The sequence below is a fragment of the Vulpes vulpes genome, chromosome 14 (genome assembly GCF_048418805.1).
Source record: "Vulpes vulpes isolate BD-2025 chromosome 14, VulVul3, whole genome shotgun sequence".
NCBI lineage: Eukaryota > Metazoa > Chordata > Mammalia > Carnivora > Canidae > Vulpes > Vulpes vulpes.
Genome location: NC_132793.1, coordinates 35,027,396 through 35,053,207, shown reverse-complemented (window position 1 = coordinate 35,053,207; position 25,812 = coordinate 35,027,396). Strand labels below are relative to the sequence as shown.

The following is a 25,812-nucleotide window of genomic DNA, read 5'->3' as shown; positions in this document are numbered from 1 at the left end:
TTTAATATAACTCCCCAGGAACCCCTGCCCACTCATTTCATGGAAGGAGAAACTAAGGTCCAGAAAGTCACATGGCGCACTTAAGGTTTCATAGTTTGTTGGTTGTAAAACAAGGATAAAATCCAGTCTGATATTTCTCCTAGTCCCATATTTTTCCCTTTATGTGGGCATATGTTACTTATGAAGTTCAACTGTATTTGCCAGTAAAACCCATGAGAGGCTACTCTAGGCTAAAGAGAGGAATAGGAAGAGGATGGAGAGAGGGGATAATTCATTCCATTCATTCTAGCTTCATTCCTCCCTAGATCCCTCTTCCTACAGACTTCCAAATATAAGGCAAAGCAGACCTGCTCTGAAATCTGGTTTTGTTAAGCCCAGAAACAATGCAGAAATCTATTGTGGCTCAGAAAAAAATAATAACATATTTACCCTTGGGAACTTTTTTTTTAAGGATTTTATTATTTATTTGAAACAGAAAGAGAGAGACCATGAGCAGGATGGTGGGAATGGGAGGCAGAGGGAGAGAGAGAAGCAGACTCCCTGTCATATGGGGCTTGGACCCTGAGAACACGACCTAAGCCAAAGGCAGACACTTAACTAGCTGAGCCACCCAGGCACTCCTGCCCTTGGGAACTTGTACCAGGAAGTTTTTCAGCCCTTAAAATAAAGGCCTCCAGAGGAGCAAGCTGCTATTCCATTTCATAGGAGACCCGTGAGAAGTTCACAAGCAGGTTTTCTAGGAGAGTAGGAGGTGGGAAGCATGTTAGTAATTAAAACGTTTACTTGATTAAAAATATAACATCTCTCTAAAAAGATTTAGGTGCCTGTGCCTTTAGAACTGTATTCTAGGGCAGCCCTGATAGCTCATGGTATAGCGCTGCCTTCAGCCCAAGGCATGATCCTGGAGACCTGGGATCGAGTCCCACATCAGGCTCCCTGCATGGAGCCTGCTTCTCCCTCTGCCTGTGTCTCTGCCTCTCTCTCTCTGTGTGTGTGTGTGTGTGTGTGTCTCTCATGAATAAATAAATAAAATCTTAAAAATAAAAAAAGATGATGATGATGATGATAATAATAATAATAATAATAATAATAATAATAAAAGATAATAATAAAAGAACCGTACTCTAAAATATTCTCCAATCACATTTGGATTTCCTGCCAAGGGAAGAAATAAAGATCATGACTCAGATAATTTGTCTTTGCCTCATGGAAAGTCCTAGAGGCTGGTGGGTAATGTTCACATCTCAATAATAAGAGAAAAGCATGAAATTTGTGTGGGTCTCCAGGCAGAGCAAAAATGAGAAGGAGAGATGTATGTATGTGAGAGATACAGGGAGACAGACACCGGGTTTATATTTTGGCTTGAAGGAGATAAAATACTGTTAGTCCACAGAAAAAACTCCTCCAGTGTTATCTACTTACCTAATTTTCATGTTGACATGACAGGAATCAAGGATGTTATAAATCTATAGGTATGGAGTCTGTCTCCCTACTTTTAAATGTTTTTGGCTGGGGCTGGGCAGATAAAACCTTGAGGGAAAAATAAAGTCAAACAAAATCCATTCACAGCACACAACTATAAAAACAGCCTGATGTGGAGAGAATGCTTTCCACCCTCCCCTGCAGACAGGTCTGCTTTACAAGGAGGGAAACTGCCTAGAAATAGTGTCACCATGCACCTAGTTTTGCACCTTCCTGTGCTCTCCAGGGAACAAGCAGCTGCCAGCTCGTGTATGTGAGTGCTGACCCAGCAATCCATCCCTTGCTCTGGCTCCCTGTGTCATCACACAGTTCACTAAGCACTCGCTGTGTGCCAGACTCATGGGTTGCCTCTTTGAGCCTCTCAGTCCTGTAAGGAAGGAATTCTTGCCTGTTTTGTGCGTATGAGGAACCTGGGGCTCTGAGGGGCTCAGTAATAACCAGGTGAGTCAGCTGAGCTCATAGCCGGGCTGGGGTCCAGCTCTCTGGTCTCAACCCCTTTGCCAGACATTGGAGACAGCCCCAGAGGCCCAGGAATAGCTTCTGCAGGCACCAAGCCTTCAACTTGCCTTCTTATAAGCTCCTTTAACTACATAGAGCCATGAAGTTCCCATGGGTAGCATGGTTCCTGTCACACTCAATAGCAGGGTTTTTAGCCTTGATGCTGTGGACATTCTGGGCCTGATAGTACTCTATCACGGAGGGACGTCCTGTGCACTGAGGATGGTTAGCTGCATCCCTGGCTTCTACCACTAAGTGCCAATAGCATCCCTTCCTGTGACATCCAAGATATTTCCAGACACCATCAAATGACCTATGGGGCAGCAGGGAGCAAAATCAGCTCCAGTTGAGAACCACTGTTCCATAGCTAACTATTTCTCAATAGTTTTGGGCATTCAGTGGTGTAGGACCTAGAGGTAAACTGCCTGGGTTTGAGTCCTGACATTACCACTTATAACTGGGTGAGTCAATTGCTTGACTCTGCTTCTCTATATATAAAATAGGGATAATCATGTTGTGTGAGGGTTAAATAAGTTAGTAATTAACAGGAGCCTAATTATGAATACACATAGTCTACACATTAATCTGTATGTGTAGCATGTGGACAGGAGACAGCTGTGATGTGAATCAAAGGGTTGCTATGTGCAGGCAGTGTGCAAGCATTACCTGATTTAGCCCTCATGGGAATTCTGGAAGACTTCAAGATCATCTCCCTTTTACAGTGAGAAAGCCAAGATTCAGAGGCTAACTCCTTACAGACATCCCAAGGATATGAAGGCAAACAGTTGGGTCAGGATCCAAAATTAGGTCCATCTTACTCCAAAATCTATATATTCCGGATCATTCCTATTTTTCACAGAAGAAAGCCACAGAACAGAAAGATGGATGTGAGGCCTTGGGGCCCAGATATGCACACTGCAGGCAGCCCTAACTTTCTGGTGAGAAATAGGTGATTAGTCACAGAGGGTTTTGGGTTACACAGGGAATGTAGTTTATTCTCTCTGTTCTCAGTAGGGTTGAATCCTCTGAGAAGCTCCTTAACCTCAACAGACTATGATTTGTGGATAAAAAGCGGGGATCACAGTCCAAAGGAAGGCATTAAAGACTAAAGATCCCTGAGACTCTCATACACCCTCACTCTGCTTTGAATGATCATCATATTCTGTTTTACAAATGACCATCCAGATCTTCTTACCCATAAGAGAGACATTTAAGAGCACAAGTTCTAGAATCCAGCTCCCTAGACTCCAGCTCCCTAGATTTGTGCCCTCACTGGCTATATGATCTTGTCTGTGCCTCAGTTCCTTCCTTTATAAAGTAGAATGTTTCCATAACCTACTTTGACCGTATTCTATGGATTTAAAAAGATGAGTAAACATAAAGGAGTTCTCACAGGGCAGGCACTCAATATTAGCCCCTGTTCCCTGGAATATTTCTGGTTGGAGACCATGTCACCATATCTGCTAACGCCAGCCATAGAAACATCTTCTCTGGATAATCTTTTACATATTTTCAAAATATGGGGACAAGCTCCATGTGACTTCACCCTCATGGCCATTCTGTGCAGCCTAACGTACAGCTGTCCTCACCTCAGAGATGCAGGTCACAGAAGGCTAGATTGTGGGACATCCTCAAGGCCCGGCAACCCCTGAGTGACTGAGCTAACCTGAGGACCCCAGTCCGGCCATGCTGCTGCTTGCTCTGCCCTCTAGAATGGACATGAAAGTCTCAGACTTCCCGTAGAGGCCAGATGTGAAGAGAACATAATACCTAACAGTATTCAAGCAAAAAGCATCGTCCATGACTGCATCTGTAGTTATGATGGTTCTTGCCAACCAACCCCTCCACATTACCTTCACCATCTCCTCTGCACCAGGCAGCAAAGTGACCGGTGTGTAGCCCAAACAGATGACATATTAAGGAGTTCTGAGTGAAGATAGAGGGTGTAAGAGAAACTGGCATGATTCCCCAGATCTTTTGCCTGGGATTTTCAGTGCAATGGTTTTTCATTGCTTAGCTGTCACTTGCTTTCCCTAGAAGGAAAAAGCAGTCGAGACTGTGCTCAGTCTTCCTGCACCAATATCTGAATGACTCACTGTTCTTTATGGCACTTGCCAACCTAGATTCAGCCAAGGTCTAGGAGCAAAACTGCAGCTCCTTATCTACTGAGGATCCCAGCTGAACACTTTCAGAGATCCCCAAGCCCTGATGGGTAACAAAATGACAATGCTTGTGAAATCTTACAAGCTGCAACAAAAATCATAGGTCTGGGGGAGGGAGAGGGGAAGAGGTGCTAATCATGTAATATAATGGTAGATATTATTTTGATTTTTTTTTTGGCATATAGACTCTTATAGGATGTTCATTAAGGTTCATGAAACATCCAAAGAGGTGATTCAGAACAACATCTCCAATGTCCATCCTTCAGATGGAGACTTCACGTGTCCTTTGCATATGAATGGATAAATCTTCCCATGAATATTCCTGTGGTTCAAAGTAAACTGTGTTTTAGTCATTATGAGTGAGTTTTCTATTACCAAATTAAAATGAAATTAGTCTGACCTGGCAATATCTGTCCCCGCTGTCTTGGAGGCTCTGACATACCTGAACTATATTCTGCAGCAGGGATCCAATCCCCAGAGGTACAGACACCCCTCTCCTCCCCACCCCTGCAGATGCAGGTGGTGGCAGATCTCAGGTCAGAGTGATCTGCTCTTGAACAGAAGATGTGTTCTTTGAGTTTGGAGCAACAATTCCAGAGGGGGAAGGAGAGCCTATAAAGTACCTGTATGCTTGAGCCTGCTGATTGAGCGCAGACTTATTCATTTCTTTAACTTGGCTTTGCCTACTTGTACAGGTGATAAGCCACTTGTCCAAACTCTCTGTGTCCGTTTGCTGTATATTTTATAAGGCAAACAAACACACAACTCATCCAATTTCACCGCATAAGGTATTAGTTCCTACGTGCCTAACTAGGAATCCAGTGTCACGGTTTGGGAGATTTCCTTGCAAAACACTAAAGAAGGTGAATGGCTCTCTGCTACATACAGTTTACAAATCCAGCGAGTGTCTGAATATCCAGAACTTAACCTACCTCCTAAGTCCCCTGCATTAGAACCTTACGCAGACACCTTGATTCTTTAGGTCCCAGGAGGGCCTGCTCATGACCCCTGTTCCTTGGCAGTGAGAGCGTGTGCTTGCTGCCTCTCTTACCAAAATTGAACAGCAGCTCATGTTGTGCGCTGTGTCCCTTTGTCATCTGCGAAATAGGGCCACTCCATTTTGTAAATGAAAATAAGTAATTCGGAGGAAACTGACCGTGACTGGGCATTTGTGGAAGCCTTGCCTCAAGCAGGAGCAGCGGCTACGATTTTATTAGGATGCAGTAACCTACCCCCACCTGAGGGGAGGTGGGGAACAGCCCCCATCGGTGGCATTCCTGCCCGTGGCAGGGAGAATTGCCATGGCAAAACCCAACCAGAGGGACACAGGAGAGTAAATACATGTTCAAGTCACGGGATTTAATGAAACCCTTTCTCCTAATTGCCAGCCTCTAAAATGTCCCTACAGAGAAAGTGAGTTATTCTCTCTGGAATTCTCATAGGTGCTCATTTTCCTTCCCCAAAGCCGAGGCTGGTCCTCTTACATTTCCCTTTGAGTCAAGTAAGGACAATTTAAGATGTCCTTTCCGTGCTCAGATAATAGAGGCCTGTGATTCACTTTTATCCCACATTTGATTTATGTACAACGAACAACACCCAATCTGGCTTTTTTTTTTTTTCAGATGAGCAGTCTCTGCTTTATTGTACTCCGAAAAGGTGTATTGGAGCATCTCGCTGGCTCACTGCAGCCAGCCGCCCCCCATCCCTTGTAGCTCTGTGGGAAGTAGAAGGGGAGACTGTCCATCTTTCACAGAGCGTTCTGCGGTCCCCATTCTTTGGGCGCGCGCACACACGCACACCCAGTCCACCACGATCTAGCCGCAGCCTCCCTGTCACCAGTACAGACGACCACGGTGACAAATAGATGCTGCGGCAGGATTTTTTTTTTTCCTCCCCTTTCTCCCGCCCTCCCCCCACCAAACCTTTTTTTTTTTTTTTTTCCAGCCTTGGCATAAAATGGTCAAATGATGTTCTACTGCAGAATTCAATTTCACAGTTCAGTTAGGTCCTTGATTACACTGCCAAATTCAGATTAATGTGCATTTAACGAACATGGATCAGGGGAATTCTGGCTGGCAGCCAGCTGTAATCGGAGCAATTGATAGCTGTGTGCAGTTTTATGCCCGTGCACCCCAGCGTACCACTGGTGAAATTGATTGATTAAATGAATTCATTGCTATAATTATTTATAATTTTGATACATCGCAGGCCTGTGTCTGACCCCATCCTTGGAGACATTGTACCCATTGTGGAAGGGTAGTCCAGCTGAGTTGTTAGCCCGGGATTATTTTTTTCCCATATAATATAGCCTTTTGTTTGTTTTGTGCACTGATTTTTTGGTTTGAGTTGAGACCTGAAAAGCACATTCCTTTAAGAATTCATTTGTATGGTATATTAAAGGGCAACTAAAATGGAAACCCTCCTATGAATGTACGTTATCAACCATTTCAAAGGGGGAGGAAACCAAGACTGCTTTAGATGTTCTTTCAGTATTTTTAAATACTCCTGTAGAGAGAATTCTTTTTCAGAATGTATTTGATTTTTCAATGACAATTAGTGGGCCCGTAGAACTGCCACTATGCAGTTTGGCAGGCTGAGTGATAATTTGCAAAAATGGTCAAGTCTTCTCTTTTCACATTTTGCCATATGGAAATCCCCTTAAAAATATGTAGTTTATGATCTCATTTCTGTGAAGTTAACTCTTTCACAAAATCCCAGGACCATTCTCTTGGGAGGGGCGGGAAGAAAGCCGAAAGGTTTTCACCAGAAATGATGTTTCATCATTTTCCTTCTTGCACAGTGGCTTTCCCACCCATGCTCCCTCCCGGTCCTGTCCTGTGTCATGCCCTTGCAATAAGGTCTTCAAAGGTAAACTGCATTCATAGATCTTTTGTGTGGTGAGAGGGACATTGGATTTGCTCATTAAATACTTGTACCTCTTACTGGCCCAATTCCACTGCTTTGTGGTTTTGCTAAATGATTAACCCCTACATCTCTCTCAAGATGCTATACTCCGAAGGTAATCTTTTTTTTTTTTTTTTCTAGAATAGTTTGTAAGTCAGGTTGTAAAAAAGATCACACAGGTCAAGCTTTACTCCTTTGAAAGTCTTGCTTACATGAGCGAACGTGTGTGTCTGTGCAAAACAATATACATGAACAAATTCATCAGATTTTTTCACCCACTTCCAAATATAGGATATTGGAAAGATGACTTAGAGTAGGACAGTGAAATAATTATAACAGTTTAGGGGCCAGGAGGCCTTGTTAGAGAAGAAAGGTTGGGCTTGCTTTCTTCTCCACGAAAGAAAGGACGTTATTGTATCTGAACACAAAGTTCTGGTCTGGCCAATGCAAAAATGAAAGCGATGAATTCTGTACATAGATGATCAGCTCATTTTGCCATGATGGTTTTTTCTTTGTTGTGTATTTTGAGCTGATTTCTCTAAAGCACGACTGTTCAAACAAAACGACTTAATTTTCCTTCACCTCCCCCCTCTCCAGCCAGGCATTATCATTCATCACTTTCTAGCCCTTGCATTTCTTGTATCCTGCTTCCAGTTGGCCAGACATTGACATCTGAGCCCCCAGAGAAACACCCTAACCAGTCTTTTGCTCTGTAGTTGTCTTTCCTTACTGTGCCCACCTCTGTCCTGACCATGTCTACCTTCTTATCATTGAAGTATATCTCTAAGACATATCAAAGGGCCAAGTTCTAAAGTGACATTATCTGGATTTAATCCCAACTCTGCCTCTTAATAGCTCTGGGAGCTCTGCATGAGCTATTTTAACTCTCTGTGCCTCCGTCTCCTTATCTGTAAAATGGAATAGTCATGAGCCCTGTCTTATGTAACTTGAGATTCAAATGCATTCACAAATATAAAGTGCTTAGAACAGTCCCTAGCAAATGGAAAGAACTCATCAAATGTCAAATATCATTAACATTCATATATATTATTCCTACAAAGATAGACTCCTAACAGAGTAGTTGGTTAATGTCAGGGCCCTACATTGGCTCCCACTGACATACTCCTGCATTATCTTGAGGAGTGAGTGCCCTAGCCTTGATTATACAGACTGGGGAGGTGACAACTGATGGTAGAAATGCCAAGGCAGGTAAGAAAGCAGGCCTGTGGTGCCAGTGTGCCTCGACCTGGGATATCTAGACACCCTCCTGAGAATGAATGACTGACCTGAACAGAAGAACAGGTTGTACAGTTCACTTGGGGGTACGTGGCCATTCGCCTTGGATTGCTGGTAGGGGGCAGTTCCACCTCCCTGAAACTCCATTTTATCAACAATAAATTGCCCCCTTCTTGACTCTCAGAAGAAGAAGGAGGCTGCCACAAATATGTAGGCTAGCAGTGCCATAATGGAACCCACAGTTGGGTTGTTAAGACCCAACTGAGGGCTGTAGGTCAGTAACATAGTGCCCCTGAACAGGGTCACTCATGCACTTCTCCTTCCCAAAGTGAGCTATTTGTCTGTCTGCCGCCATCTCCTTGAACGGACGGAAGCCCAGAGGGCGGACCATGTGTTCTCTCACTGGGGGCAGTCAGTTCCCCTCCCAAGAGTGCACCTCAAGTATGGTTCCCAAAATTGTCTCTTGTGAGAGTAGCTGCTCCTCATCCATCACGTTTTTTGAGTCTGTGCCTCTTACTGGCTGCCACGAAAAACAATAGCATGATTTTGTCTCGAAGACCTGATTTCAAAGACGTTTATCTCCCTGTGAACAACTCAGCCTCCCCTCTCTGACTGGAAATGGTCCCATTCGTGCAGGCAAGCCTCCCTTTCTTTATGCCACACGTTAGCTGTGGAGAGGAGACTCTGATAATGCTGCTGACAGTCGATAAAGAAGAAAAGTGGCCTGATGCAGCGTGAAGCAGTTTGTGATTCCTACTGGATACAGCTTTTTTATTTTTAATATATCTTCAGAGATCAGTTATACATGCTTGTGGGGAAGGAATTCAATTTTGCTTAAAGTATAGGAACAAATCCTCCACAGAAGACACCGGGGGATGATGCCATGTGATAGTTCCCAGGACATACTTTGAAAAATAAAAGGCATAGACCCCACTTCCTTCACATTCTAGCCTTGTAATTAGCCTGGACCTGGCTAATCTCAAACTTAATTTAAGGGAAGAACCCAGTTGTTTAATTTACACTGACATTTCATCCCCTCTCCCCACATCACATAAACACACCAGTGTTCCCTGTGTGTAGCACAAATCCAGGGGCTTAGCAAAAAATCAGTGACTTCAATACAGCATTTCAAATATAATGCAGTGCTTGATATAATTAAAAGCATCTTTTCTGATTGTTTAAAAGGTTAATGTTTAGGAATACATATGCTGCCAGTACATGATCTTAAACAAATGCTAGCTGGTTGGGCTTTTTTTTTCTTAATATTTTACTATTTATTTTCTATCGCATTCTTACTCTAAGGACTTTCTATAATGATACCAGCATCTAGAATGTATTGGTCAGTCACTATGCAATCTTTTGATGTGTATTCAGTCCTTTAGAGCTCATAGTGACCTAAAAAAGTAGTTATTATTGTTAGAGCCCTCATTTTACAGGAGAGAAAAACAAAAGCACAGGTGTTTAAATAACTTGCCCAATGTCACACAACTGATAAATGGCAGATAAGGTCTTTGAACCAAGAGTTTATTTTCTTAGATACTAGGGTGCTCTAAGTTGCCACTGTTTAGCTTCATAAAAGCCCTACAAGAAAGGTATTTATGATTACTATTTTACAGACAAGGAAACTGAGGTTCAGAGAGGCTTTGTGATTTGACAAAGCCATCAGAATCTGAATTGAACCCTAAGTATGTCCCTCAGAAGCATATGTTCTCTTACTGTACAACAAGGATAGAGCCCTGGCTTCACAGTACCTGGTTCCTGCTGGTTGGTGCAGGGCTGTCTGAATGGTGGACTCACCAGAGTAGATGATGGTGTTCTCAAGACTAGGAAGGGCTACACTTCTGGATATGCACAGGCCAAAACTGTCATCTGGGAGCCAATGAACAGTGCAGAAGAAGTGAGAATGGTGCCATGCTAGCAGTGCCACTCTATGGCAGCTCTTGCTGCCAGACTTGTGGAATAGACATTTGTTCATGCTGTGTGATAGGGCAGGAGCTTGGAACACCTGCCGCCTTCTAGATGGTCACCATGTGGCCATGTTCAATGAGCAATATGCCCCATCCTACTTCACTTCTCTATGGCATCTGATATGAGTTATTACTCCTTCCTTCTTGAAATGCTTTTCTCCCTTGGCTTCAGGAACCCCTAGTCCCTTACTTTCTTTCCAACATCCCTGGTCACTTCTCTGCTCCTTTATGCAACAGCCTTCTGCTATTTCTGGTCTCTGAATGTTAGGGTCCTTGGACCTTCTCTTACACATGCAACATCAAGGCTTTTAATACCAACTAATGAAATTACTCTCACCAATGACTCTCAGGTGCATGTCATGAGCTTCAGCTCTTCCCTGTACTCAAAACATATCTAAGTCACCTCAGCAATGTTTCTGCTTGGTTGCCTAATAGTTCTCCCAAACTTAACATGGCCATGCCATAATTCTTGGTTTCCCTCACATGATAGTTACCTATTCTGAGTAACAAACTATCACAAAACTTAACAACTTAATACAATGATAAACATTTATTATCTCACATAATTTCTGGGGCTCAATTTTTTGTGACTAAATTAGCTGGATGATTCTGGCCTTGAGACTCTCGTGAGGTTGTAGTCAAGATGTCAGCCAGGGCTAGTCATCTGAAGGCTTGACTGGGGCCAGATGATTATTTCTAGGATGGTTCACATGGCTGTTGATGGAAGGCCTCAGTTTCTGACTCTTGGCAGGAGGTTTTGCACTTGAATGTCTCTATAGAATTCTTGAGCGTCCTCATGACATGACAGCAGGAGGCCAGAGCAAGTGATCCGGGAGAAAAGACAGTGGAGCCACAATATCTTTTTTAGTCTCAGAAGGCACTTGCTTTCACTTCTATTGTATTCTTTTGATCACACAGATGAGCCTGGTACAGTGTAAGAGGGGACTATACAAGGATCCTCAGGCATCTTGGATAGAGGCTGATTACCACACTTCACAAGCCTACCCCTGCCCCTCTGCTCCTTATATCATTAAATGGCTTGTTGCCCAAGTCATAACCTTTGGCTCTTTTCTTTCACATTTTAATCCAGTCCATCAGCAAAACATGTTAGCTCTATCTTCAGAACCTACCCTGCATCCCAGCATTTGTCATCCCAACTATAGCACCCATTCTAATCTCAACTTACATTGACCACAATAAGCTAACTGGCATCCCTGTTTCCACCTGTGCCACAAAGGTCTCTTCTCCTCTAGCTCCCAGAGATCAACATCAAGCTCATATCTCTCTTCTCTCCTCAGCAAACTCCAGGGGTTCCCATTTCACTCAGAGTGACTGCCAGTGTCCTTGCCATGACCTACAGGATCATCCCTCTGACTACTTTTCTGACCATCTTTCCAAACCAACACCCCTCCATGCCAGAGGAGCCTCTCTTCTATTCTTAAAGCCTCTATTTGCCTAGAATCCTATGTGTGCTGTGCCCTCTGCCCAGACTACCCCTCCCCACATAGATGTTAGGCCTATTCCCTCATGTCAGCCAGATTTCTGCTCAAATGGCACCCCCATAGAGAGACCTTCCTTGGGACGCTTGGGTGGCTCAGTGGTTGAGCATCTGCCTTTGGCTCAGGAAGTGATCCTGGGGTCCGAGGATCGAGTCCCGCATTGGGCTCCCTGTGAGGAGGCTGTTCCTCCCTCTGCCTGTGTGTCTGCCTCTCTATGTGTGTCTCTATGAATAAATAAATAAAAATCTTTTTTAAAAAAAGAGAGAGAACTTCCTTGACAACCACATCCAAGATGGCATCTCATTAATCTTAAACCCTTTGCTCTATTTTCCTTCATATCTCTGTTACTACTGGCTGCATACTGTACATTTATTGGTTTTCTTGTTTATTGTGTGTCTCCCTCTCTAGAATGTAAACCCCAGAAGGGCAGAAATACCATCATTTTTTATTATTGCTGGACCTTCCCATGGCACCTGAAAAGGTGCCTATCACATAATAGTGGCTCAAAAATTAACTTGTGGACAAAACAAATTCATGAGTATACTACATGGGAGCAATGGATTTCCTTCACCCAATAGAACTTTCTGCAATGATGGAGATGTTGTATATCTATGCTGTCCAATGTGATGGCTATTGGATACTTAAAATGGGACTTCTATGATGAAGGAATTGAGTTAATTTAATTTTTTATTGATTTCAGTTAAGTAGCTACATGTGGTCAGTACCCGCCATACTAGAGTAGATCTAGATCCTTAGATGGGGTATGGGGGCATGTACATGTCATTTCATGTACATCCCAGGAGAGTGTAGAGATTTCCCAGGGTGCTGTGTTAAGAAGGAGCCTGAAGTCCAATAAAAAATCTTTTTTGAGCACTTTTGGGGTACCCAGCACTGTGTCATCATCAGGATATCACACAAGGGTGCAGTGATTGATTAGTGTATTCTGTCCTGGGCAAGGAGGTGAAGACGTTATGAAGTGGTATATTTACCATACCTGCTGACCTAAGTTGTTCCAGAGCTAGTCAGAGGTCCTCCCTGATTCCTCCCAGGGAGTGATTGCTGGAATGTACACCTAGTGTTGTACAAAACTCCCGCTGACTTCCCCCATCCCTCCTCTTTCTGCTGTCCCTATTCTCCACTGAGTTCCCTGAATCTAGTCTTCAAAACTAAAGTAGAATGTTCTTTGCTGGAATCCTTTTTTGGGATGATCAAATTCCCTTTCACACACACACTCCTGCAAAATTTGACAACTCTCAATTATATTTCTGCTTATTTGGTGAGAACATTGCATGTGTTTACCATATGGTCCATACTGAAAAGCTGCTTAGCAGAGCCATATTTTCCCTTTTACATATATCTGCTAGGTTATGCATGTGGATAATACATATCCCCCTTCTAGTATATGAATTCACAAACATGGGGAAAGGCATTCTGCCCCTGAAATTTCTTACTGAAGACTAACATCCTTTAATGACAAATGGGATCTTTTATTCCTGCAAAGGAAAACAGAGCCTATACACCAAGTACACCTTGGATAAGGCAGATTTTTTTTTTTTTGCATAAGGCACTTTTTAATTAAAACTCTCCCTGTGTTTCACATGAGTGGGAGAAGGCCCTTTCCTAGGAGCAGTGGGTATAATTGGTGCCCCAACCATATCCCTTCATCGCGTATTGTTTCTGTCTGCCATCATAAAGCAGTAGTTTTCAGCCAAGAGCAATTTTGCCCATATTCTGGGAATATTTAGCAACATCTCAAGAAACACTTTTGGTCATAACTGGCACAAGTGGCTGCTACTGGCATCTAGTAGGTAGAATCTAGTGATGCTGCTAAACATCCTGCAACACACAGGACAGTTGGCCACATCAGAGAATTATCTAGCCCCCAAAATCAGTGGTGCCAATGCTGAGAAATTCTGGTCTAAAAGCTTTCTCTATCCGCTGGAGGCTAGTCAGCCCAGGATATGGCAGATCAGGAGTGCCAGGAAATTAATATTCATGGAAGCAGATATTAAACAGTGTTTTGAAGGGATCTGGTGCATAAATACTTCATCTTTTGGGCCCTCAGATGGGATAACTTCAAGGTATATGCTTAATATAGTCTCCCAGGGTACAGAGTTAGCTGGTGGGATTAGATTCCAATTGCTTCATTGGTAACTTGCTGTGCATATTGGGGCTTACCAAAGAGATGACCAGTAGGGGGTGTGTTTGTGTACACAGAGAGAGTCTCTTTATGGATGACATCAGTCTTTTCATGTAAAGCCTTCATCTGATTGGATGCAGCCCACCCACTTCATGGAGAGCAATCTGCTTTGCTCAAAATCTACTGATTTAAATGTTAAACACATCTTAAAAAAAATACCTTCCCAGAATATTATTGACCAAACAACCAGATACCATAGCCTAGCCAAGTTAACACATAAAATTAACCATCACACTCTATGACTTGCCCTTTATTGATTTTCCGCTTCCTTGTTTCACCTCATAACTCCTGGGATCACCTCCCACCAGTTGCATTTTTTTTTTTTAAAGTTTCTTTTTTTTTTTAATTTTTTTTTTTTTTTTTAATTTATGATAGAGAGAGAGAGGCAGAGACACAGGCAGAGGGAGAAGCAGGCTCCATGCACCGGGGGCCCGACGTGGGATTCGATCCCGAGTCTTCAGGATCGTGCCCTGGGCCAAAGGAAGGCGCTAAACCGCTGTGCCACCCAGGGATCCCCCACCAGTTGCATTTAAATTCAGGTCTCATCGTCTGCTTCTGGGGATTTGAGTAGAGAAAGGGGAAGAAATAGACTAAATAGGGAGGTTGTAGGGTAGGTAAAGGATGGAAGCAGGAGCCATCTGGGACCTCACAAGGTAAGCATCACCCACAACTATGTTGTGTATGGTCCTCTTCATTCAGGCCAGCTACAGGTTGATTCAATTGGCTCACTGACTGCAGCGTTCAGATCTAGCATGTGATATTTCTCCATCTGTGTCTGTCTTCCCAGGTGGATTATGATCGAGCACAGATGGTCCTCAGCCCTCCGCTGTCAGGGTCTGACACCTACCCCAGGGGCCCCGCCAAACTACCTCAAAGTCAAAGCAAAGCGGGCTATTCCTCAAGCAGCCACCAGTACCCATCTGGGTACCACAAAGCCACCCTGTACCACCACCCCTCCCTGCAGACCAGTTCACAGTACATCTCTACAGCTTCTTACCTGAGCTCTCTGAGTATCTCATCCAGCACCTACCCCCCACCCAGCTGGGGCTCCTCTTCAGACCAGCAGCCCTCCAGGGTGTCCCATGAACAGTTTCGGGCTGCTTTGCAGTTGGTGGTCAGCCCAGGAGACCCCAGGGAATACTTGGACAACTTTATCAAAATCGGAGAAGGGTCAACCGGCATTGTATGCATTGCAACTGAGAAACACACAGGGAAACAAGTCGCAGTGAAGAAGATGGACCTCCGAAAGCAACAGAGACGAGAACTGCTTTTTAATGAGGTAGATGGTGTGTTTGGATCACTCTTTCTCTCCCAAGTAACATGTATTTCCCCATTTCAAAAATATTACATGTACAGCTCAGAACATCAGAAAGCACTGACAATAGAAATACAAAAATAATGTTCCCATAATCCTTCCTTCTGGACTTGGTCTGTATGTGTACAGCTGCTACTTTTATAAAGTACTTCATACAAATCAACCACTGTGCTAAGCTCTGATATGGCTTGATTCACACAACAAACCTGTGAGACAGACATTATCAAGCCCAGGGTCATACACCAGGTCGATGGCAGAGCTGGGATTTGAATTCTAGCAGATTCCAGAGCCTTATGCTACACTGTCTACATGGGTATATATACATTTTGTTACATGGTTGTGATACCATGTATACCCTCTGTAGCCATTATTTTTAATCTCAATAAACAGAAGTTGGTTTACCAATGGATTATCACTCTTGAGGAACTTTAAGATACATTTTCTAACTATAGGAATAATGAATTCTTCCTGTGGAAAATATGGAAGATAGAGAAAATATCCCAAAATCTTACAACCAAAAAATAGCCTACATTAATATTTCAGGAGTTTCCTTCTATATTTTTTTCTCTTTAGAAAAAGTAATATGTAATACTGGCTTCCAGAAAGTTTGTAACAGTAAAGACCCTCACTGATAGACCTGTATCATCCTCACTAGCACTGGATACTGTCATGTTATCTCTGTTAATCTGATAGACATGAACAAATCTTCCTGCTTTAATTAACACTATTATTACCAGTGAGGGTGAATTTATTTTCATGTTTATAGGCCATTTTTACTTCTTCATTGAACCATATGTCCTTTGCATAGTTTCCAATTAGGACGGTAGCATTTGTCTTATTGATAAATGAGAGCTCTTGATATGTTAAGGAATTAACCATTTTCTGTGTGTTTGTTGCAATGTTTTTCTACTTCCTTATTTGCCTTTTACACTTATTACTTGAGACCTCTAAAATGCACATAAGGGGGAAAACATGAGCACCTATGTCTAGGAACATAAAACATTTTGGAGTAATATTAATCTATTGATTTTATGAGAGTTTAGGGAAGAGAGATGGATTTTTGCAGATGGAAAGTTTAGGTCTTAAGGATAGTAAATCAGGATTCCATTGTTAGATAATATGTCAGTCTCTAGCAAAGGATGTACCACTCACATCTCCTGACAGACATTATAAAAATGCAATCAGGTGTGACTTTGGATCCTTCTTCTATGGAGGCTCATATGAAGCCACATACATCTCCAGCCCTCATGGGAGTTCATTTTTTCCCTATGTTCCACATCTTGTAGAGAGCCCACTCACCAGGTGAGTGGGCTTCAGCTTGTCACTTCCATGATACTGACTTCTGGAACTTAATTCCAAATCACAAGACCAAAACAGGACAATATAATGTAGATTACTTAGTGATTTATTAATTAAAACTAAGTCTGAAAATGTTACCAGAAGCAGCCACAGGGCAGCAATTCTTGGAAGCTGTCTCTGGTAATTAAGTTCAAGTTAGCCTGAATCATATTTGCTTTTACCTTCAAGACCTATCCTTTGTATTCAGCCCAAACCTCTCTCACACTCAACCCAGACCTTCTCCCAAGATGTTAAGTTACCCTGATGTGACCCTATTCCTACTGTTTACTTCATTTACTTGTGAGACCTACTCATCATTTACCACTTAGGGTTGGTGATCTTTTGCCAGGTTATACAATGGTAGAGTATGGATCGTGCATTCTAAAGGAGACCCTTAAGAATATCTGATCATATCCCCCCACCCCAGAACGGTCAACAAAACTCCCTCTTGTGAGTACAGACCTTGCCAGGGTTTTGCCTATTTCCACTCTCATTATTCCCAAACCCAGTGCCTGGTTGCTCTGCCATTTTCTCTGAATTGACTAACTCGATTCCTTTTATTGCTGCTAGCTACCCTCAATACTGTCTTTTTATCTGTAGTAGACTCCTGAATAAGTCCCTCCCAAATCAATATTTCTTAATCAATTGTACTCATAGCACAGATGTGGCCACAGAAGGACAGGAAGCCAAATTTCACATCACAAGTCAAAAAGCATCTTTCCATTTGCCCAGGTTGTTATAATGCGAGATTACCACCATGACAATGTGGTTGACATGTACAACAGCTACCTTGTCGGCGATGAGCTCTGGGTGGTCATGGAATTTCTAGAAGGCGGTGCCTTGACAGACATTGTCACTCATACCAGGTATGTCTCTTCATTATCCAGACAAATAATTCCAGCGCTTATTATTCTTCTCCAGGGTAAAGCCTCAATGACTATATCTATGAACTCTTTATAAATTGTAAGCCTTTTGAAGTCAGGGGATATCAGGACCCTTTTTCTTTATATTCCCTAAGTGCCTATTGTAATATCATGTATATATAGGTCGTTCATTTAATTAACATTCTCCTTGCCCTCCAGAAATGCATTAATACTTAATTATTTTAAGTCAGCCAGCTGATGACAAATGGATTTTTGGTCCCAAATAGTAAAATTTCCCATTCCTACACATTTTCCTAAGAGTGAATTATATTCTGAATTGCCTTGCTATTGCTCTATGGTGATGCCACCAAGGGTACCTGGATAAGGAAGAGGCTAATGGAACATAAGTCAAAGTTTTATGTCATAATAAGAAACCTACATAATTGAAATTCTTTAATTCGGTTTTTAAATAGTCTTACAAGTAACAACAGTTAATTATCATTATTAATTTTGTTACTTGCTTCCCTGATGTGTCAGCTGTGGTCATTTGCTTAAGTGTGTTTTTTTTTAATTTTTTAAAATATTTATTTATTCATGAAGATACACAGAGAGAGGCAGAGACAGACAGAGGGAGAAGCAGGCTCCTCGCAGGGAACCTGATGAGGAACTTGATCACGCCCTGAGCTGAAGGCAGATGCTCAACCACTGAGCCACCCAGGTGTCCCTCCTTAAGTGTTTATTGATGACCTTTTATGTACCAGGCTCTTTCCTGAGTGCTGGGGACACATAAGATAAAGACACAAAAACGATTAAAGTCTCAAATATATTCCCTCAAGGATGTCACAATTAGAAATACATAGATTATAATGCCTGTGCAGAATTAGAAAGAGGTATATAAGTAGCAGAGAGGAGTATCTGAATATCTCTAACAGGGAAAGTAAAGAAAGATTTCCAATAAAAGGTGATAACCAAAATGAATTTTGAGAGATGCATAGGAGTTTACTAAGAAGGCAAGTAGGAGGAAAGAACATTGAAGGCAGGCAAAGTGTGTGCTAAGACAGTGTTCTTTACATTTTAATATGCATACAGATTACCTGTGGATCTTAGTAAAATGCATATCCTGATTCAACAGGAAAGAGTATGATGCTCTATTCTAACAAGCTCCCAGATGACACCAGTGCTCCTGGTTCATGGTCCACCGTGGAGAAGCAAGTTTCTAAGGAACAGACATATTTTTAAAATGTTACATTTTGAAAACTTTAAATTTGCTCTTGGTAGTAAATACATTTCCAAAGGATTGGGAGATGATTGTCAAGAAGTAGACGCACTGGACGTTAGCTGATATCACTGAAATGGCACCTAAATCACAAGTAAATTCAAGTGAACAATAAGGGGAAAGCAAGATAGCAAGAAGGCATGGGGAAGCACTGAGGGATAGAATATGCTGCTGTTTCTCCACTGAAATCAGGCGATGTTTCGATCATGACCCCCTATAGCTCTCAGTCTATAATAAACTATCTAAAAACAAAAGAACACGAGGGAAGACACCTGTATGTTTATCACCAACATTTCAGATGGCAGATCCCTGTTGGTATAGCCATAGGACACCCCCCCTCAAATACATAAGATCATCTTAACTTATAGAAACAAATATACAGAGGAAACCTAAGCATAAGACAAATGTGACTTACATCTAAAACAATTATTACAAATATATCCAAGGGAGAGGATTCTTTTTCCTATCCCAGGGAGCTTCAGATAGCTACACGTGTCTCTCTGGAGCTCTTTTCTTGTCAAGGTTGTTTTCAATTTTTATTGTGTGTCAGTAGATCCACTTAAGAGCTAGCCTCTCTGGGATCCATTGTGTTCTCTAAATCTCTTCATCCAGTTTTGTCAATAATTTCCTATGAAAGGCAGAGAGCTCCAGAGAGTGGGGAGAAATTGTATGCCACTGGGCAGCCCGGGTGGCTCAGCAGTTTAGCACCGCCTTCAGTCCAGGTCGTGATCCTGGACACTCGGAATTGAGTCCCATGTCGGGCTCCCTGCATGGAGCTGGCTTCTCCCTCTGCCTGTGTCTCTGCCTCTCTCTTGTGTCTCTCATGAATAAATAAATAAAATCTTTTTTTTTTTAAAGAAAGAAATTGTATGCCAAGGAGCACTGAATATTTAGGACTTGAAATCCTTTGAATCTTAAATTTAGAATTTAATCATTCAGAGTTTCATATAGTAGATATTCAATAAATGCTTTATTGAGTGATTGATTAATAAAACAACCCTTTACTACTCCAAGTGTGGTCTGGAGAATAGTAGAATCAACATCATCTAGAAGCTTGTTAGAAACACAGAATAAGGCTCTACCCAGACCAACCACACACAAGGTAGCCAGGTGCTCAGACATTTCCTATGCATACCAAAAGTTTGACCCCAACCTAGCATCTTGTTTAATTTACCCTACTGATTTCCAGGAAACAGAGAGTTCTAGAAGACAAAAGAAAGGGCTAAGCACTTCAAACATTAACTCATGTAACCTTTACACACCTCTACATAACAGAGCCAGGACTTGAATTTGGAGTTGACTCCAGAACTGAGGAATCTTTATCCCAATTCAGGCTTCCTTTCTGCAGAAGTAGGAAAGGGCAGTCTTTCTATAGTGGTTCCCGTATGTTTGAAAGCCATTGAATTCAGAATAAGCAGTATTTGTCCCATATGACAGTTAAAGGTGATTTTTCAGTCAATGATGGGGGCTCAGATTCCAGTAACATTTGTTGATATTGACCTGTAAATAATCTTTATGTCTGCTTCAAACAACTTGAATCTTGTAGAATCCAAGAAAAAAAACAATTTTATTTAAAAAAAAAGATTCTTGCTCCTGAATTATTTTTTAAGGTATATTTGAGCTTATCCCTGCTGACAATGCTCTAAACCTCTGAGGGCTCTGCTGTGGGCAGATGTGAGAGTTGTCATCTATTGTTTTCACAATCCAGCACAATGACCAGCCCACCCACACAAAACTGAGAACACAGAAGTTGTAGGTTTCCACTCTCAGATAAGAACATTTCTTCTTGCCTGACTTAGTAGGAGATCGATGCATTGCTAGAAGAAGCCTCTTTGAAGAGAAGGAATACCCATCCAACTTATAATTTCAACATTCTCCTAATTGGCCACCTCCTTGGATGCTACTTTGAATCCTAATTTTACTCAGTCACAGTTTGCTGGAATCAACAAGACTGATACAAATTCAGGGCTGCCCATTTCCTTGTCCAGCTGAGCTTGGAGTTCCCTGGGATTATTTTCCAACACAGTCCTTGGAATTTGGGCTGTGGTCAGTTACACCCTCTGTCTCTCCCAACAGTCTCCTCTGTTTGCATAACAGTTTGTTTTAGGAGCTCTTTCGCATTTGCTAGCCGGCTTGGACCTCTCTCATTGTCTCTGTGAGAAGGAGGAATTTTTTTATACCCAGATGAGTTAGGCTTCTGTGGGTTCTTTTGAGGGTACTGATGTCCAAATAATTCTTCCCACCTAGGTTCTTCAATGGCTTAAAAGCCATTCATATGACACACTGTACTGGTGATGTGATACAGGGAGACAGCAGGAGTCTGAATTCAAAAAGAGGTGGAGTTGGAATCATGGTCTGATCACTTTCTTAGCTGTGTAGCCACGGGCAGGCCATGTGACCTCAGTCTCCTGTGAAGCCAGATCCCTTTTTTCCGAAGGGTACAGCCATGAAATGAGGGAGCACATATCCACTGCTGTGCTTGCCTTTCTCATTCCCATGGTCCATTTGTTCAAGAATCATTCATTCACACTTAGCTATTAGTAACTAACTAAGTCCAGTTTTCCTCTTGATGGAAGGATGTAGGGCAACATCCAGTCCTAGAGGCAGGGCTAATCCTACGGGATCTTAAAGATCTAAAGACAAAGTTGTCCAAATCCAACCTTGAAGAGGATGTTCCCATTTCCAAGATGAGGATGAGGAAGTTAAAAGGGTTTGCTCAAGGTCACCTATCAGGCATCCTTGGAGCCTTGGCTCTATTCAGTGCACTCTCTCTAGGACCCTGGAAGTTTATCAATACCTAAGGAATTACCCATGAGAGTCTAAGGAAGTGCATTTGCATTAATGACCCAAAAGCTAGCAAATAGGGGTCTCTTTCCTTTGGCTTGTGGTTGGCCCCTGTCATCCTCAGTGCCAACCCTTAGGTTCTAGGAGTCAGATCCTAAGACTTCTTTGACCTTGCCTGTAGATTTTTCAGACATGGGCTGAAGAACATGGACCTGTTCACTGGAACCCAAGGGAGCAACCTTACCTCTCTTGATCATTTCAAAGATATCCTTAAACCTGTCTTTGCTCCTGACGTGTTATTTCCTTTCTAGAATGAATGAAGAACAGATAGCTACCGTCTGTCTGTCAGTTCTGAGAGCTCTCTCCTACCTTCACAATCAAGGAGTGATTCACAGGGACATAAAGAGTGACTCCATCCTCCTGACAAGTGATGGCCGGGTAAGATTCCATGTTTGACCTCTCCATGGCTTCCCTTGTCACTTTGTCTGTCATGGGCATTGTCCTCCTTAGAACACTTTCTCATAATTGTAAGTTTCCTTGGTCACAAGTCACCCACTACCCTTCCCAGAAGGCTTACCAAGAAGGAAATTACCATCCTCTGTGTCATCCTGTTATGATTATCTGTGATCTGAATTTGATGAATGACTTTCCACTTTAACAAAGAGTGTAAGAAGTAATAGAAACTTCCATGTTCTCATTTTTGTTGGAGAAGAGATGAGTTTTCCAGGGCTTTGTCCACACTGTCCATGGAGTTGTGCATGTCTGCAATATTTCTCAGCATTTCTGCAGGAAAGAGAAAACAAACTCCAGTGGACCACTCAAGGAGAGTTTAATAAAGGTGTGGGCAGATGTAGACATGTCATAAGGAAGAGTACCTGAGGATTAGTGTGGCACTCTAGAATGGAGTGCAACTCTTACTACCCCATGCCTGAGAAGGTAAGGCAGGAAACTGGCTACTTGAATCTGAAAATAGAGATTATTGTCTAAAGAGGGATGCCTGGCAGGAACTCTGATCTTCAGTGGAAGACAGACCACAGTGAAGCTGCAGTATGGGACCGGAAGGATAAATACCTAAGCCTTACTCCATCCCTTCCTTCCAGTCTCCCTTTGGTGCTCCCCATTGGCTGAGCCCAATAAGAAGCCATCAGTGCAGTCAACACAGCTTGGCATCCCAGGGCTCAGAGAAGGGAGGAGAATAGATCTGGAAAGGCAAACAAAAGATATTTATCACACTAGCTCATCCCCAGGCCCAACACTGCATTTCCCATCACTGCAGCCTGCTCAAGTGATTCTGCTGAAACTCATCAACCACACCAGGTTACAAAAGAATATGGAATACAATAGCCAAGGAAATAATGAGTTGATATTTCAAGGCAGTCTTAGTTAGATGGAAGATTTTTGAAGATTTTTACCATCTAGGCCCTTTAAATCTCCCTGAAACTCCTAACAGAGGAAATGGCGCTGGCATGCAGGAAGTCAGCTGTCCCATTGATAACCTGTCTTTTACAACCCAGCAACCTCAGCCATGTGGAAAATATTCATGTCACAGCAGAATTGCCTAGGAACAATCAGAAGACAGATAAAATAAACTGCCCAAGCACTTTGGCCTTTCTTCTTTTGTTTTAAAGAGATTGTCAATTCTATTGTGGAAAATCAGAAAAGTATAAAGGATAAAATAAAGATCACCCCTCATATATCTCCCATTCTCTCCATATTTCCCTATATACACACTTGCAAACTTGGAATTATTTTTAATGGGTATTTTTAAGTCCTGCTTTTTGCATTACTCTGGCTGAATTTCTTTCTTTCCTTTTTTTTTTTTTTTAAGAGAGTATGGGAGGATGCATCAGTCAGCTTTTGCTACATAACAAACCACTCTATACTGGCTTAAAATAACAACCATGTACTAGCTCACAGTGTTGTGAGTGAGCGTTTGGGCTGACCTCTGCTGGAACGCTTGTCTCTGCTCCATGTGGCATCAGCTGAGCTCACTCTTGCATTTGTGGTCATCATACCGTTGATGGCCTCACTCTTTTGCCCGGTGCTTTGCCATGTGCCCCTCATCTCCTAGCAGACTATCCCAGGCCTGTTCCCATGGTGCCTATGGCAAGGTTCCTCAGAGCAGCAAGAGAGGCAAACTCCACTGCCCAGTTTTTAACCTTCCTGATACCTTGTTTTTTAATATCCCTTTGTCCAAAGTAAGTCATACAGTCAAGCCTAGATGCAAGGGATGGGGAAATAGATTCTACTTCTTGATAAGAGAAGATGCAGAGTCACACTGCAAAGGGATATGGGTGCGGGGAGGGGAAGGATATGTGGCCATGTTGCACATTCTTCCAGAAAGTAGGGGAGCTATGGGAAAAGGATTGGGATCATCCACTGACCTGACTCAAGAGAATACTTAGGCAAGATTCCCTGACTTCAGAACATAATTTGCAAAGCACTGAACTGGTCCACAAATTGGCCCTGAGGACTGGTGCTTGCAGAAAAAAGAAAAAGATAAAGCAGGGCAGTTTCAAGGCAGATTTTTCTCCCTTATTTCTGGGGATTGATGAGAAAGGCTTCCTTGCTGCAAGTACATGTCAGATGTCAAAATCAGGCCCAAGATTAAGATAACTCATTGTTTAATCAGCTTAAAGGCCTCCCCTCCCCACAATGTACAAAAAGTTATTTAATCATTCAGTGTCATTCTCAAGGGCAGAACCTATGCTTCAAACATTTCCTGAATTTCCATATACCTGACAAAGAGTTCACAGGGGCTCTTCCTTCCATAAATATTCACTAAATGTCTACTGTTATGCCAGGAACAGTTCTAGGTCCTGAGGATGAACACAGCAACACCCCTGCTTTCATTAAGCTTAATTGGGGCATGGAGGTGGGATAAATAGATGAATAAAATCAGCTCCAGACAGGCTGTGATAAGCTCTAAGTTTTCTATAATAGATTTAAGCAGAGTAAGGATATGGTGGAAAGTGATGGACGGTGAGATCAGAGAAGGCCCCTTTGAGGTGATGATGTGACAGCAGAGACTGAGAGAGTGAGTCCTATGGCTGTCAGGGATCAGAGTGTTCCAGACAAGAACACTCAGTGTTGCAGGCAGCACCAAGATCATGTGGCTCTTGGCCATGTTGCCCAGAGTAGGCTTATTCACATTTCAGAACAGCACAGTGGGCTTCTTCAGTTTCTATAGAGAAAGGAAACTTTTTTTTTTTTAAGAATGAGAGCAGAGACATGGTGTGGCTACTTTAAAAAAATTTTGTACTAATCTATTTTGTACTAATTTAGTAGAGCATGAAGTTTTATAGTGGAGTAGATCTCCTCATTTATTTGTTGTCATTGTAACAAATCACTCCCACACTTAGGGTCTAAGTCAAAAGTCACTGTAGGGTTCTTCATGGCTCTGAAGGTTGGCTGGGCTCACCTAGCCAGGGCTGCTCTGACTTGTAGGCTAGATGATGCATCTAGAAGTCTTCCTCACTTACATACTGGAGGAGTGAATGCTGGCTAGTGGCTGGGCATTCAGCTGAGAGGTCAACCAGAACACCTATGATGTGACCTCTCCATGTGGCCTTCCTCTCAGAATGGAGGCTGGATTCCAAGAGCAAATATCCCAAGGTAGAAGCGCATGGCATTTTTATGATCTAACCTTGAAGTCTCATGATGCCAGTTCCACTGTACGTATAGCCCTTCCAGTTCAGGAGGAAGGAATGTAAAACCTTCGGTGGGAGAGGAAGATTGACTTATGATCAGAGGAGCTCATTAGCTGAGGAATATTTTCTTGGCTTTTTCTGGAAAAATATTGTTTGTTACACAAGCTGTACTGATTTTTCTTCTTGTTGGGAGATGTGCAGCATCATTAACCCTTAGAGAAATACAAATTGAAACTAGGAGGTATCACTTCACATCTGTCAGCATGGCCAAAATGAAAAGTAGCAATAACACCACTTACTCATACACTGCTGGTGGGAATGTGAAATAGTACAGCCACTCTGAAGAAGAGTTCCTTTCAAAACTAAAAATTGCATGTTGTTGGTCAACAATTTCATTCTTAGGCATATATTCCAGAAAAATGGAAACTTATTTGCACACATACATTTGTAGCCATTTCATTTATAATAGCCCAGAACTAGAAACTACCTGAGTGTCCTTCAAAAGGTGAGTGGTTAAACTAAGTGGGAGGTCTTTGTACCATGCAATAACACTCAGAAAAAAAATTGTGTGGAGTGGAAAAGAGTCAATCTTGAAAAGATACATGCCACACAATTCAATGAGGGAATGCAGGGTGAAT

The 25,812-nt window shown here is 42.4% G+C and overlaps 1 protein-coding gene across 3 annotated transcripts in view; it reads left to right on the top strand.

Moving 5' to 3' along the window:
- PAK5 (p21 (RAC1) activated kinase 5) overlaps nucleotides 1-25,812 on the top strand; it is a 276,521-nt gene that overhangs the window by 235,869 nt on the left and 14,840 nt on the right. For all 3 annotated transcript variants that reach the window (XM_026012284.2, XM_072736385.1, XM_072736384.1), the window contains 3 exons: nucleotides 14,736-15,227; nucleotides 17,334-17,467; nucleotides 21,836-21,962. In XM_026012284.2, coding sequence (XP_025868069.1) covers nucleotides 14,736-15,227; nucleotides 17,334-17,467; nucleotides 21,836-21,962 — 753 coding nt within the window. The remainder of the gene's footprint in view (nucleotides 1-14,735; nucleotides 15,228-17,333; nucleotides 17,468-21,835; nucleotides 21,963-25,812) is intronic.